Source organism: Emys orbicularis, chromosome 3, assembly GCF_028017835.1.
Source record: "Emys orbicularis isolate rEmyOrb1 chromosome 3, rEmyOrb1.hap1, whole genome shotgun sequence".
Lineage (NCBI taxonomy): Eukaryota > Metazoa > Chordata > Testudines > Emydidae > Emys > Emys orbicularis.
The window spans coordinates 150,604,207-150,619,805 of NC_088685.1; the positions used below are offsets into that span (position 1 = coordinate 150,604,207).

The following is a 15,599-nucleotide window of genomic DNA, read 5'->3' on the forward strand; positions in this document are numbered from 1 at the left end:
TAGGTAGGAGGGATGGGCGGTGACTGATCTGGCCTTCCTTATAGTGCTACTGCTGAGCATAGCATAATCCAGCCTCTTGCCCGAAGGCTGGGTAGCGTCACACACCCCAGCTGCCATCTCATGCCTTGATGGTGCCTTATATTTGTTTTTCTCTCTGCTGAGAGTCACAGCTCCCCAAATCCCCAACACGTTCCGCTCAAGACACCCAGGAACAATCTAGCTTTAAGTAGTGCAAGCCAAGGACTCCTTGGCTCTGGCTGTGCATTTAATGACTGTAGCCCCTGTTGGCAGTGACAGTGCGAGATCAATAGCTCCTGCCCTGACCGTCGCTGCTGCCTGAAGGCTTGCAGTTTCCATATTAGAAAAGGCCTTTCCTAAAGAGCCCAATCAATATGCTGCTCTGAGGCCTGTTCTCGTTTACTATATATAATCTGGACACACGCTGTACGTGAGCGTGCGCGCGGGGCGGGGGGGGATGTGCCAACTCTCTGTTCGCACTGGCTGGGAGAAGGACACAGCTAAATTCTTCTCTGCCCCCCTTTCCTGCTGCGGCTGCTGCTCCAGGATCCAGGGCAGCCAGCTCCTCCTACTCTGTCAGCACTTTGGATGGGGAACTGCTGGGGAGCATAGGGTATTTGATCTCCTTCTGCTGGGAAGCCCTCGGGGCTGGCTGGGGCACTGGTGACCCTCTTCTCTCTGCCCTTTCTGCTTTTGGCAGGTGACCCGTTGTCGCACCCAAGCAGGAGGGAGGATGACGAGCACAGCTCCATCCAAGAAGCCTTACCGCAAGGCACCGCCACAGCACCGCGAGATCCGCCATGATCTGCCCATCCTTCGAGACGACCAAGACGGCGTGATTTTGGCCGAGCAGAGTCAGGTAACGGATAACCGGGCGGCTAAGGGCCTGGCGCCGTTACGCCAGCAGGCGGGGTTTAGTTACGCCGAGGCAGGCCAGCTCAAACAGGTGGATGGGTTTGAGGTGCGCAACCTTAACTTTTCCTCCTCCTGGTCCCTGGAGTCGAGCAGTGACAAGGAGGTAGCAGGGTGCCGAGCGGAGCTGAAACTGAAGAGCCGGACTCTGTCACCTGTGTTGCCGCACAGCGGGAAGGCAGGGAGGCGGAGCGGGAAGCACTGCCGGCACCCTAGCCGGGGGCGTCTCAGCAAGTTCATGAGCCGCAGTGTGGAGACGGTTGTGGTATCTGGAGACGAAGGCCGGAGGCCCACCTGCTCTTTCAAGAGCAGGAGCCTGGAACGCTCCCTCATGTTCAAAGAGCCTGCTGAGGTCCTAGCTCCCAGGAAGTTCCAGGTCTCTGCCACCCATCTGCCTCTCAAAGGGATCCTGAAGCAAACAGGCATGCTGGAAGTGCGCCCCGAGAGCCTGCGCAAGTCCCGCTCGGTGGAGACGCTGGCCCATGGCCGCAGCTCGCGCAAGTACAGTGACCCTCAGCTGTGCCTCAGCCGGAGGGAGAGACGCTCGCTGGAGCGCAGCAGCAGCACTGCCGATGCTATCAAGCGGCAGGAGAAGGTCACTGAGGAGAAGCTGCAGTTCTCCAAGTTCCTGGATGAGATCACCCACCGCGTGCTGAGCCCTGTCCACCTGCAGTCCCTGGGGGAGGGCAGAGCTGGAGCGGGAGGCCAGGATTCTCCTTCCTCACCAAGAGGCTCCACTCCAGAAGGTCAGAAGGAAAGCCAGCCTGAGGGGGCCAAGCGATCAGCTGAGAAGAGCCACCGCCTGAGCAGGAGAAAGGCAGATAAGAAGCGTGAGGGTCTGGAAATGGCTTCCTGCCGGAGGAAGCCCCCTGAGGAGGCTGAGAGGGCCCCCAGGCTGAGGAGAAAGCCCATCCTGGTGAGGAAGGACAGCAAGGAAAAGTTCCTCTCCATGGAGAGACAGGTAGTGGATCTGTGCCAGTATGAGCTGCAGCAGCTGGCAGAGCTGGGTTTGGCAGGGGTGTCCTCTGAGCAGCAGCAGCAACTGCTGCCTTCATGGAAAACCATTCAGGAGGGAGGAAGGGACAGAGAGAGGGACCGAAGCAAGCACCAATTGCGGCAAGTGCGGCCTCAGCATCTTGGCACCAAACCTGGCCAGAAGCCAATGACAGAGCCAGGCTACCTAGAGAGCGCATCCTTCTCCCCTCCGACACACTGGAGCCAGGAGGAGGGCACTGCCTCACCTAGAACCTCCCCTTCCTTCAGCCTAGCACTAAACAAGGTAGGTGCCAGAGTCCTGGAGCCCAGGCCCCTCACCCAGGATGGGGACAGAGGTCTCCGAAAGGCCACGCCCACCCCCCTCGGCTCCCACAGGTGCCCTTAGTGCTGACGTGGGGAGTGAGGGGCAGGGCTTTTGTGTCTGAACTCTCATCCCATCCATTTGGATGTTGATCTATGGAATGTGGAGTCTCCATTGCTCCAGGGAGGCCTGGCCAAGCAACTTTGACCTCCCAAGTGGTGTGAGGGGCTCTCTGAGGCTCACTTAGGGTGCAGTCTTCATCCCAGCCCCCCTCCCACCAATCCCCATTGTTCCCCACTGGGAGGCTCCTCCTGAACTGGCTGTTAGGGGTCCCCAAGAGCAAAATTCTGAGACCTCAGTGGGGACAGAGCATCACCCGTGTGACTCCCCAGACCTAGCCCATCTGTGCTCCACACACACATATGGTGCTAATGCCTCTTGAACCTCCAGCCTCCCCGCTAGCCTGTTTGGCGGCAGATCCTGCTCCTTGGTTGTGTTGCTCCCAGCTGTGACCCAGGTGGAGTGCCTCTGTTCAAAGGGGAGAAGGGAACAGCTGCCCCTTGTAGTCGTTAGCCATAAAAGCGCAGCTGGTGCCTCTTTCCCCATTGCAGGCTTGTCTACCTTCCGGGGTTTAGAATCTGCCTAGCAGACTGCAGGGTACCAGTGCAAGGTGACCAGATAGCAAGTGTGAAAAATCGGGATGCGGGTAGGGGGTAATAGGAGCCTATGTAAGAGAGAGCCCCAAATATTGGGACTGTCCCTATAAAATCGGGACATCTGGTCACCATACAGTGTGCAGAGCTGGACACAGCGGGATGGTCTAGTGCCCTATGGGGGCCTTTGAATCCTCCTAGTGCTTTAAGATATGTGCCCCACATGGCTAGATACCCTGGTAAATCAGACCCATGTTTATGTGAGAAGTCCCTTGTCTATTGAGGTAGAGTCCTTGTCTGGAAGAGCTGCCAACCCCTCCCCTTCCATCCACCCAGTGGGCTCCTGGGACATCGACTCATTTAAACAGGAATCACCCATCTCCTGGCCTGATACTTGTGCACCTGATTGCCTAGTATCAGCTGGAGTCCTCAGAGGTGAGGCAGTTGCAGGGTGGTGATGCTGCGTATGGTATGAGTTAATACAGTGCACTTGGGACTGGGACAGTATCAGGCTGTATACAGTGCAGGCTGATGCAGTGCAGTTAGTGCTGGGGACATAGCATGTGTAGTGCAGCTAGAGCTATGGGGCCACCCTGTACAGGGTAGGCCAGTGCAGTGCAGTCTAGGCTGCTGGAAGCGGGAAATGGCCCCACTGTGCATTAGGGCCATGATTGGGCCGGCTTCTGTATCATGTTATTGCTAGCACTGAATCTCTTCCAAGGAAATCTCTGTGGCAGGGTCCCATGCGCGGACCTTGTATGTCTCTTAATATGCACCTTTTGAAGCGCAGTGTCGTCTTTGGGGATCTGTGTGCTTTGCTTAGCTAAGGTTCCAGGGCTCCATCCAGTATGTCCCAAAGCTGCTCCTTCAAGTCATTGAGAACAATCTGGGATTTCCAAAGAGAAACCTCCAGCTTCCTTAGCCTCCTCTTCCCAGAAAGGACCATTCCTTCTAGCACGAACTGGCTCTGAAGATGGAATTCTCCTCCCAGCCACAAGTGAGGCATGTTGAGAGGAAGCCGCTGTCACCTGGATAGCACATCAAATGCACAGAATGGGAAGGCTAAGCTGCTCCTACCCACTCCCCTGTCCCTGCCTATGTACAGGAGCTCTGGTGTGGGGTGCCAGCTGGAGAGGTGCAGGTGACTTGCTCCCAGCACTGTAGGCCTTTCTGTCGGGCTGTTTGGCCTTCAGCATGTTGCCTGTTGTTTTTGTGTCCACGTTTACCCAGGAGCCTTGTTCCAAGTTGAGCACAGAGGAACCCTCATCTGGGCTTACCTGGGTGAAGCAAATGGAAAAGGTGCTTCCCAGTTCCTCAGCCACTTAGAGCAGTTCTTTCATTATCTCCAGGGGTGCTACCACTACCACCACAGTGAAGGGTTCATAGGTTTGTGTATGCAGGTCCATGAGACTCCCATCCTCACCACCCAGACATTGTGGAGCTGCTGAAGGTTGAGGCAGCAGCTGTGGGGTGATGACTGCAGGGTTCCCTGAACTTGTAGCACAGCAGGAAAGAAGTTGCAGGCTGTCTGTGAAAGTCTCTGGTTTAACCTAGACTACTGCTGACCCTGAAATAAACCATGTGGTCTGTCTTGATATTGACTAGTTTGAGAAGCAGTGTCTGAGCAGTGCACATAGAGTTCAGTTTTGCTAGCTATGCATGACATGGCCTGCCCAGAGCTGTCGGGGAGGTGGGAGGAGTTCAGTTTTGCTAGCTATGCATGACATGGCCTGCCCGGAGCTGTCGGGGAGGTGGGAGGAGTTCACCTCTCAATATCTTGCCCTTTGGTACTTGCTTGAGTCTGACATCCTTTTTGAGAGGTTCTGACAGCTGTTTTCTTCTCACCACAGGAGCCCTTGACGGATGCAGAAAGGATGAAGTAAGTGTCCTGTTCCCTTCTCATGCTCCAATCTCACTGCAGCTGTGTGTGTGCTGATTCCCACCTCCCATTATCCAGCTTCCGCCATACTGCTTAGCCCTTTGAATCTGCATCATGGGTTTCCCTTCTGTTGAGAAGCTAGGCCCGTTTGGAGAGACTGGGGCAGGTGTCTCTCTGTTCTGCTCCCACTTGCCAAGTTTCGCTGTGGTTCTCTGCATTCCCTGAAAGGACAGTTGCAGAGCCGCTGTGCAGACGGGATGCCTTTAGGAGACCCATCTCAGGGTTCCTTTAATGCTGTTACAGTTTGAGGTGGCGGGGCAAACACACCTGATTCAAAACATCTATTCTTCACCATCAAAGGGAGAAAAACTCAAAGCACTACCATTTTGGTGTGACCCACTGTAGTGTGTGAGCTCCCACTGCTGACTGTGAATGAAAACTTGCTGCACAGTCAGAAACTAGCAGGAGGCAGCTCTGTGCATCTCACTCCCCTCAAAATCCCAAGTGAAGAACAAACTGATGCAACTAGAGAGAGGCTGTATTTTCTAGGTTTCTCTGAACAGTTGAGCACAGTGAAAGCACACATGTACGAGTGAGTGTCTCTCACACATCCCTTTGAGTGAGTGTCTCTTTGTTTGAGGGGAACACAGCACTTAGTGTTATAATGGGGCCTGCTGGAGGCTGCCACGGCATCTCCCCATATCGTGTATGCTGCCCATGCCTCCCTCCACAGCCTGAGCTCCCCACACCAGCTGCACTCGCTGGCCCAGCAATTGCAGGGACTTTTGCTCTACTGTATGTTTAGGGTTAGGGTTATGGTTGGGGCTGGGGATTTGCGATGCCTCTTTCATGTCCAACTCCTGCAGTATGGGCTGGGATAAATTATTGAGTGGGTTTCATTTTCCAGGGAGGGACACCTAAGCTGTGCAGCCCATTTGGCTAGTGGACTTTATCCAAATGCCGTAACCTGAGAGGGAGCTGGTGACATGGATAGTGGGGCTGCTGTACGCTTCTCTGCCCCTGTTCCAAGAGTAGAGAGCAACCTGTGCTGCCAGGAAGCAAGGGCTTGAATTTCTCGTCTCCTCAGCTGCGCAGACACGTCTCTCGCTGCATTTGACCCTCCTGCCAGTTTAGTTTGTTGCTACAGGCACTGACTGCTCATAAAGATAAAACCCACGGCATGAGCAACAGCAACCTAGGGCAGGAGGGGCTCTGCAACTGCCCCCAAACTCTGTCCGTGCATCTCACTCCTGTCCTCTTCAGCATCCCCCACTAGTCCACTTCTGCTCCCCCCAGTTCTGCCAATGCCCCATATTCTTGACCTGCAGAGCCTCCTCCCAAAGTCCTTGTCCTGGGGCTTGGAACAATAGTTGAGAGTCCAGAGGAGCAACTGAGTCCTCCGTGGGCAGTGTATGCACACAGCCACTTTTCAGACACCATGATGTTCCGTTGTGGGTGTGAGAGGAGGGATGAGATCTGAGCCTAAAGAATCCCTTCCATTCACAGGGGAGGTCTGTGTGTGAAATGCCCGTGTGCTCCCCAACAGCTAAGCTGGAAAGGGGATGGGGGCCATTAGCACCTGTTTGGATGGTGCCACCAGAACCACCTGGAAGCATCATCAGTGTCTATATGGGGTCTCTGCTTCTCAGGGCCCTGAAGTGAGCTTAGATGCTGGTGTCTGCACTGAGGCCGGCAGCCCCCATCGCTTACTGAGTGGAGCGTTGTTGCTCTGTGTGCCTCAGGCTGCTGCAGCATGAGAACGAGGAGCTGCGCCGGCGGCTGGCCTATGTCACTAACAAGATGGAGGCGATGGAAAGGGAGCTGGAGTCCGGCCAGGACTACTTGGAGCTGGAACTGGGCCAGAACCGCGAAGAGCTGGAGAAATTCAAGGACAAATTCCGCAGGTATGGCAAACACCAGAGGGGAGGATGTTGCTGCGGGGAGACAGGGTACCTCTGTCTAGGGACTCACTTGGCTGGCTGGTGAAGGCTGAGCCTGTGTTGTGTTAACCTGAGGCATGCGGTATGGGGAGATTAGGAGAGTTACAGCTAAAGCTCAGCACCCATTGTAACCACCTCTGGGGAGGAGCACAGCAATGCTACCCAGCAGTTTAAGGCAGGAAATGGAGAATTCTTTATCTGTTTGAATCGTACAGAGGCAGAATGAAATTGTCTGAGCTGGAATTTAGCCGGGGTTAATACCCTGACAAATGCAAAGGGCAATCAGTGGCTGTAGTTGGCTGGGTTCTCTGTTTTATGTCTCACCTGAAAGGCAGCACCTTAGTTAGAACAGCACTCCCTACCACCACATTTGAGCCCAGTGCTACAGAGTGCCCACACCACTTCCTGCAACAGCCTGTTTTTTCCTTGGGGGTGTCCCATCCAAATACTGACCCGGTCTAGCTTGAGAGCTGAAGGGATCACAGCCTCCGAGAGAGAGAGAGAATCGGGGCAAAGAGTTAACATGTTGGTATGCTCTGTAGCAAGCAGTCTTTCCTGGTATGTGTGAGGCAGCTCTCGCCTTCCAGGCTATCAAGAGGACTTGAGTTGATGGCCTGGATTCGTTTTCACTTGGACATTCATGCCTCTGTTTAGGTTACAGAACAGCTACACTGCTTCACAGAGAACCAATCAGGACCTGGAGGAGAAGCTGCATACCCTGGTAACTGACCTGCTGAGCCTCTGGGGAGAGGAAGTGGGGGAATCCTGTGTGTTGGGACGGAGGGAAGGGACCCTGGCTTACAGGGCAGGCATTGCAGCAGCTCATGGGGGAGGTTCTGGCCATGATCCTCCCCAGGCCTAGCCTGTTGTCCTGAACTGGGTACTTTGCTGAGTCCCCACTTTATCATGCACCGGAGCTTGGTTTCCCCACAATGTAATTGTCATGTTGCATCAACCTCTTTGAAAGGTGCCAGGGATGTGTTGCTCCCTGGAGACTCCAGGGGATGGCTCCCGGGGGACTGGGGCTGTTGGAGCGGAGCCAGCATGTGTGTGTATTGTGTGCATTCATAACACTCATGGCTGTTTCTTTTCTCTCCCTCCCTCTCTCTCTCTCCTCCCCATGCTGCCGCTGGCACACTCTGGGTGCACTCACCTCTCAGGCCTCTCTCAGCCAAAGCTGGATTTTTGCAGTTGCGTCTTTTCGTTTGTGTGGTTTTTTTTCTTTCTCCTCTTCACATGTCTCAGCCTGTCATTTTCATTGTCAGTCACACATTACTTGGCCCACTTGCACCATCCTCGACTGAGGGGCCCCAAACCTCGTCCAGCCAAGGGCTCCACCTCTACTGAACAAAACAGCTGTCCGCAGAGACGATTGGTCCTAGCACGCAGTGCTCCAGCCAAATGTGAGCATTTGCTTCTGATCCAAATGGAGCATTGCCTGCTAGGAAGCATAGTGCCCACAGGCTCCAACACTTGTGTTATGGGTGTGGGTGGTTGTGAACCCATTTGGCCTACCCGTACTGTAAGTAAACAGACGCTTGTTCTAGTCATCATCATTCACCTGCCCATAATAGAGAATGCAGGGTTGGTTCTCGCCTTTGGCACTAGGAGCTTTCGGGTTAATATTATTTATGCAATTGCCAAAAAGTCAATCCATGTTTCGGAAATGCCCTGTTCCTGCATGTGTCACCGCCTGTCGCACTGGGCCCTGCTACCACCACTGGTCCACAAATGGGCCCTGTTAGTCACAGGCTGAGAGCAGATTCTGGGGCTTCTGTGGCCCTGAGGACTTGGGACAGGTAGAGGAGCTGGATCGGAAGCTCTGAGCTGTTGCCCCCTCACTGCTATTAGCCTTCATGTCTATTTCCCCTGAGCAGGAACCCATTGGAAGTCCAGTGAGGAAATGTTCCCCTTTGGGAACAGAATTAACCAAGATGAAACTGTACAGACAGGTCCTTTCACACCAGGGCAAGCCCCAGAGTTTTCTTGATGCTGAGTCAACTTCTGCTGTATCTATCCTTGACTCCCATGCCTCTCTGAGCAACAGCTTCCTGTTGCCATGGTGGAGAGAGTGGCTGTCACAAACCCAGTGATCTATGCTGCTGGTGAACGGTGTTGGATTGGGAGGGACTGAATCCTTTGTGTATCTCCAGAGAAGCACCAGTGCAAGCTTCTTCCCCGGTGCCAGTGTGGTCCACTTGTGACTCTAAAGCTGAGAGGGAGTTCAGTCTCTGCATGCTACCGCTGCAGGAAGGGTAGGAAGAGCAGCTGGGCTGCGAAGGATCAAACTCACCTCACTTCAGTAACTAACAAACATGGCAAGAATTCTGAGCAGCCAGCATAGGGTGGCTGGCTTCATGTGCTGTCAGAGACCCTCCCTCTGTGAAGAGCTGGGGCTGTTACCTGTCTGTCTGGAAGGTTTTATTTCCAAGCTGAACGCGTTTGTGTGCTATGCAGGGGGCTAGGTGGGGCGAGAGGCCAGGCCCGCCTGTTCTGGTGGGATTTACGCCTTGTGTTCCTGTGCCCCAGATAAAAAAGGCTGAGATGGACCGGAAGACCCTGGACTGGGAGATTGTGGAGCTCACTAACAAGCTGCTAGATGCCAAAACTACCATCAATAAACTTGAGGAGCTCAATGTAAGTGTCCGGTCCACAGCCTGTCTGCTCAACGTGGGGAAATGGGTGGTAGAATTTTCATGGCTGATCATGTAAGGTCTGGTCTATAACTTCCTTACTAATGAATGGGGAGGGGCAAGCAGCACATGGCTGACATTCATCATGGCCAAGGCTAAGGTTTTTTCTCACAGATATTTTTAGTAAAAGTCATGGACAGGTCATGGGAAATAAAAATTCACGGCAGCCTGTGACCTGTCCTGACTTTCACTAAAAATATCCCTGACACAAGGGGTAGGTGGGTTCAGTACCCACTGCTGCTGGGGCTCCCGGGTCCCCCACTGCTGCAGTGCAGGGTCCCCCTGCCCCTGGGGCTGGTAGCTGCAGGGTCCCCCAGCCACTGGCCTCAGCTGTGGGGAGTCCCCGCTGCCTGCCGCGGCTGGGCAGCTGTGCGGGGTACCACCGCCCACCCACCAGGGCTGGGAGCTCCAACCCCAGGGCAGAAAATGTCACGGAGGTCAATGGCAGTCATGGATTCCGTGACCTGTGTGACATAATTGTAGTCTTAATCATGGCTGAAATTGTGGGGAGCCGAGGGCGCCAGTGAGGACAGATAAATAATAGAGAGGGGAAGCAGGAAATAGCAGCATGACCTTTGACTTGCGTCCTAGAAGCTGAGCGGAGAGCAAATGCAATCTGGGCTTGCCGTGTGAAGTGGCAGCAAAAAAGGCCCACCTGAGTTTGGGCTGCAAAACTAAAGGCTGAGCAGCCCAGAGCCGGGAGAGGGATGGTCCCTCCATGCAGCTTTGGTTACCACAGCGCCTGGGATCTTGCACTTGATTCTGGGCACCTTGTTAATGCTGGCAGGAGTTCAGAGAAGGGCTGTGAGGGCCTGTGTAGGCACTGAACTCTCCAGTTTGGCTGACAGCACCAGGTGGAGGGGGAGGGGTACAGACTCTCAGATATTTGAAGGGTGTCGGGCCCAACAAGGGGAGAAGCTAGTTGAGGGGCTGAAATGGAGAGGAGCATGTCAGCCGAGTGGCCAAGAGAGGTACTGGCCTGCGAAGGAGCCTCCCCAGGGGAGTGGTGGGAGCCCCATGGTGTGGGATGGCTGACCTCCCCTTCCCCATGTGTGTGAGGTGTCTGCTCGGGCTGGAGCTGGGTCCTGCATGTGTTGCTGGCGTGTGTGTGTGGGAACGAGGTGAGGCCAGTGTGACCCCCATCCCCGTGCGTTCTCTTGGCAGGAGCGCTATCGGCAGGACTGTAACCTCGCAGTGCAGCTGCTCAAGTGCAACAAGTCCCACTTCAGGAACCACAAGTTTGCTGATGTGAGTAGCAGCTCTGCTGCAGGGTGGTGGAGGGGCTCACAGCTGCTCTGTGCCCAGCCCTTACTCCATACCTGGCCACTCTCCTCTGCAGGTGGGGGAGGGGGAGCTGCCTTGTGTCCCAGTGACCCCTCCCTCCCTCCCCTGAGCATCAGGCAAAGGTGTAAGGAGCTCCCGGCCCTCTGTGCAAGGCCTCTGCTGGCTCCTCTTTCAGGCTGGCTCCATTTCACGTCTCAGTCGGGGACTGTTATAAAAAGAGCCTTGAGCTGCCTTTCCAAGGGAGGGAGTGTTGTCTACAGCACAATAGCCTTGAATCCGATAGCCTGTCGGGTGCCTGAAGGCAGCTGGCAGAGGAGCAGGCCTCTCGCTGACCCTTTTGTCTTCTCCCCCTTCGCACTTGGCCATGTGCAAGGCCCGTCCTGCCTACTGAGGGGCCAGATGAACCAGGATGCAGCTGGTCTGGCTCACTGACGCGGCTACCCATGCCAGGTTTGGGTATGCTCACCACCCCTGGGGGCTCACAGATCTGTCGGCAGGCAGGGCATGAGGGAGGGCAAGGCTTTGGGTGCAGCACTAGGCTGGGAATGTCCTGTCCCCGTGGGTGAGGGAGGAGCCCATGTTTGTATTGGCATTTCTTGTTCCCCCGGAATGGGATCTAGCCCCAGGATTCTCACCACCTCTCCATAAAGCCTCATCACGTGGGCTCCTTGCACCTCAGCCTCTTAGAGAGCCCTCCCAGCGCCCTACACATCAAACCCTGGTGCTTGTCTTTTGTGAGTGAGCACGTGACTGGTGTGTCGTCGTCGTCCCCCAAGCATGTCTCAAATTAGCGCTCCTGAGATCACTGTATCAGTTACTGCTGGGGTAACCGTCACCTCTCCCAGCTGTCTCCCCTCACAGGAGCTTTGAATTCTGCCCCCAGAGGGCTCGGCCACACTCGGATGCCACTGGACGCAAAATGCAGCTGTGCAGGGACCTTCTGCCTCGCACCCACTGTTCCCGCTCTGTGTGCCCTGGCCCCACCTGTCTGACCGCAGGATCCCTCTTGCAGCAGCCTGTGCCATGGCTCGGGGCCCTGGGAGTTTCAAGAGGGGGTCCACAAAGCCCAACCCTAATCTTCCACTGTGGTGCTTGTGTGGCCAGTCGAAGGGCAGCATGGTATTTAACAGGCAGGGTGGAATCGACCTGCTTGCCTCGCTGGCAGTGGCAGGTCCGTGCTCACCCCAGTCCTGCAGCCAGTTTACCCTGGACTCAAGGGGGCTGCCCCCAGGGTGCAGTGAAATGTTTGGCATGCCCTGAGTGTTACTATTCTGGTGTTGAGAGCTCTGAACCAGCAGCTAAACCCTCAGTGAGGGATGGGGGTCACCAAGGCTCTGTCCCAGCTGCTGATGCCTCAGTGAGGCAGCTGGACCAGGCGGGGGAGTCGGCAAGTGCTAGGACAGTCATCGATACTGATCCCAGGGCTGGCTGCCAAGGCAGTGGGGCTGTAATTACTGTGCACTCCCTGGGAGCTGCAGATTCTGCCAGTGGGGGCTGTTCAGTCACTTCTACGCAACCACCAGCTGATTTTCCACTGATCAATAGCCCCTTTGCTTAGCACACACCAGCTAGGCCTCATCTCCACTCTCTAAGCTATAGGCCTGAGGCCCGTGAGCAGTCTTCCCTTGCTCCCTCTCCCGAATGGGGCCCATTGGTCAGGCTTGGGGCAGGCTCCCATGTGCTCTGAGAGCAGCAGCATCCTGCAGCCAGAAGTTAGAGCTGGGGAAGCTCTGCTAACTCCTGTGGGGCAGGCCTGTTTTGAGGGTGGGGAGGGCAGCATGTATGTCATTGGCTGGGCCATGCCCAGGTGGTGGGGAGCAGATGAGTATGTTAGGGGGTAGGCAAGTGTGGGGTGTTTGCTAGGGCTGGGTGGAGCAGGCAGCATATTGCAGTCTCCCAAGTGCTGCTTGTGGCTCTGTCCCAGCCTCTCCGGGCTCTGCTGAGGCCCTGAGGGGCTGTTTCAGCCCCTGCATAATGCCCTCTCGCTTTCTCCCTAGCTTCCCTACGAGCTGCAGGACATGGTCAATAAGCACCTGCACAGCACCCAAGAGTCCCCAGGCCCTGGGCAGGAGGCTGCACATACCCTGGCCCCATCTGACGTTGTGCCCACCTCAGTTATTGCCAGAGTCCTGGAGAAGCCAGAGTCACTGGTCCTGAACTCTGCCAAGTCCAGCAGCGGCAGCTGTCCCATGGCTGAGGATGTCTTTGTGCACGTGGACATGAGTGGAGCTCTGCTGGACGCCTGCCCCAGCCCAGGGCTGCCTGGGAAGGAGAGAGGGGAAGTGGGGAAGCAGCAGAACGGGGGCTGCAAGCCACAGAGCAGTGTGGAGAGCCTGTCAGAAGAGGTGCCTGCCTTCGAGAAGCTGAGCCCTTACCCCACTCCCTCTCCTCCCCACCCCATGTACCCAGGGCGTAAGGTGATTGAGTTCTCTGAGGACAAGGTGAGGATCCCAAAGAACAGCCCACTGCCCAACTGCACCTATGCCACGCGGCAGGCCATCTCCCTGAGCCTGGTGCAGGGCGAGGACGAGAGCAGTGACCGGCACCGGACGCTCCCTAACAGCCCTGTCTCAGAGGGCCGCCACTCAGCCTCCAGCTGCTCCTACCAGCCATCTCCCAAGGCGGCTCGGGCACACGGCTCCTCGCAGAGCAGCCCTTTCAGCAGCCCACCCCAGATCCCCAGCGCCTTCGCCAGCTCGGCCAGCTCGGAGGAGGACCTCCTGGCCAACTGGCAGCGGATGTTTGTGGACAAGGCGCCCCCCACTTCAGAGCAGGTGCTGGTGAGCCGCACCTCCTTCAGCCGTGACATGGCCCCGGAGCTCCAGAAGCGATTCAGCCGCTCCATGCAGGAGCTGGGCAGGGCGGCCTCGGCCTACTCGGACGGCGAGGAGTCTGCGCAGAGCTGCAGCTGGACCGTGAGCCGGGACTCGAGTGTGGACACAGACAGCACTGAGTCCCGAGCCCGCAGGAGCCATTTCTCCTCCGACTACGGCATGGACTTTTCCCAGGATGAAGCCCGGAAGCTGCTCCAGGGCAGTGGCGGGGGCACCGCTGAGCCCAGCAGTCCCCCGCCAGAGAAGCACAAGGACTATGTGGACCTGGGCTCACCTGGGAGCCCGGCTGAGGAAAGGGAAATGCTGCTGCAAGCAAGCAAGGAGAGCAGCCCAGGGGGAGCCCTGGAGGAGAGCGGGGAATGCAGGAGCAAGCCTCCCTCAGGGCGGCCACACCGCAGCCCCAAGAGGATGGGTGTCCACCATCTCCATCGCAAGGACAGCCTGACACAGGCCCAGGAGCAAGGCAACCTGCTCAACTGAGGCTCGGCAGGGAGCAGCACCCCAGGGCAGTGCTGTAGCTGCCTCACCACTCACAGGGTTGGTGTCCCCGGCACCACACATGCCCCAGGGGGCTGCAGGCTCCGCTCCCACCTTATATTTATTCTGGTTTTGATACCCTGAGGCGCCAGGATCTTGCCGGCGTTCCGCACCCACCACACCAGAACACACACTTGAGGCCTCGCTCGGCCTGGCATGCATGCCCATGCCTGTGCTCACCACTCGTCTGGTGCCTGCCCTCACACTCAATCTTACAGCCCCACCCTGGGGCCCATGCCCTTACTCACCCTGGGGCCTGGGCCTGCCCTCACACTCTCATGCTCACAACCTTGCCCTGGTGCCCATGCCCCCATGCTCTCATTTTTAGGCTGATGCCCATGGCCCTGGGTGCACTTGTGCTGGTGCCCATGGCTGCTCTGTTCCTATCTTTCAACTTGTACCAACAAGTAGAAACTCTTTGCCCTGGTCTTGTCTGACCCCCGTGAAGCCCTGCAGGCTGAGTGGGGCATGAGGGCTGCCTTGGGGGGTGGGTGCTCCTTGCCGCCTGGCCCCCTGCTGTGGGTCAGGAGCATTGAGTTGGGGACGGTTGTTTTGCTATTTTTTGTCCCCCCCTGCTGCCATGTTGATCTCTGTGGAAACCAGCTGGCAGTCGTGGCTGGCTCTCCCTTAAAGCTTCCTCTGCAGATCCCTGCTGCTTAGCTCATGGGCCTGGCCCAACACGTGGCTCATGCAGAGGCAATGCCCTGGGAGAGCCCCAGTTCCCTCTGCCGTGGGACTGGGCCAGAGCTGCCCCCGGCAGTTGCTCAGCGAGGCTGGCCTGCAGAGTTCCCATGGCAGTGGTTTCTGTGCTGGGGGTTGGATTGTGTTTGTCTCTCCCCATCTCTGGGTGCTGTTGCACTGGCCTGGCTCGTGTTTGACTGGTGCTGATTCTCTGCTCCCGGGTCTTCCTCTCATTTTTCTTCTTTCCAGGCCTTTGCTTTTAAAATGTTTTGTTTTTCTCTTCCTGCATAAATGAACAAAGCAGCTGACAGACAATCCATTGTCTGCCCAGAGGTCTGGGGTGAGGTCCTGCCCTAGGAGCCACCGGCTCCCCCTTCCCATCCTGGCCTTTCTACTCCAGCAGAGCCATATGGACTCCAGGGCAGGATTTTACCCCAGGAGAGCAATACATGAAAGATCATAGCAAGCTGCCTCTGGGCAGGGCCCCAGCAAGGGCTCTGGGGAGAGAGGGAGACCTCCTGAGGAGCAGGGCTTATCGCTGCTGTGTGCAGACATGGTACCTCATGGCTCAGCAGTGGCCCTTTGGGGAGGCCCCTGTGCATGTGCACCCCTTCCTCTGGCTGGGTCCCAGGCTGGCTCTGGTGCCCTTCCAAGGCCTCTCCACTGGTGGGGCTGGAGTTGTGTGTTTGATTTTCCTTGTGTTCAGTGTTGGTACGATTTTCCTTTTCAGTGTTTATGTGCTCAGTGTCCCTGGGGCGGGGAAGGGGAGAAGTCAGGAGTGTAGATATTTTATTTGGGAGATAGAGCCCCAGTATCTAGTTATGAGTTTCCTAACCTGCCCTTGCCTATCTGGATTTTTACTTCTCCACCC

The 15,599-nt window shown here is 56.3% G+C and overlaps 1 protein-coding gene across 1 annotated transcript; it reads left to right on the forward strand.

Annotated features, from left to right (window-relative positions):
• Positions 1-751: 751 nt before the first annotated feature.
• On the forward strand, positions 752-13,990 carry TJAP1 (tight junction associated protein 1). The gene is made up of 8 exons (XM_065401886.1): positions 752-877; positions 4,731-4,759; positions 6,502-6,663; positions 7,354-7,420; positions 7,860-7,889; positions 9,229-9,336; positions 10,557-10,640; positions 12,674-13,990. The coding sequence occupies exons 1-8, from the start codon at positions 752-754 to the stop codon at positions 13,988-13,990; spliced, it is 1,923 nt and encodes a 640-aa protein (XP_065257958.1).
• Positions 13,991-15,599: the final 1,609 nt, after the last annotated feature.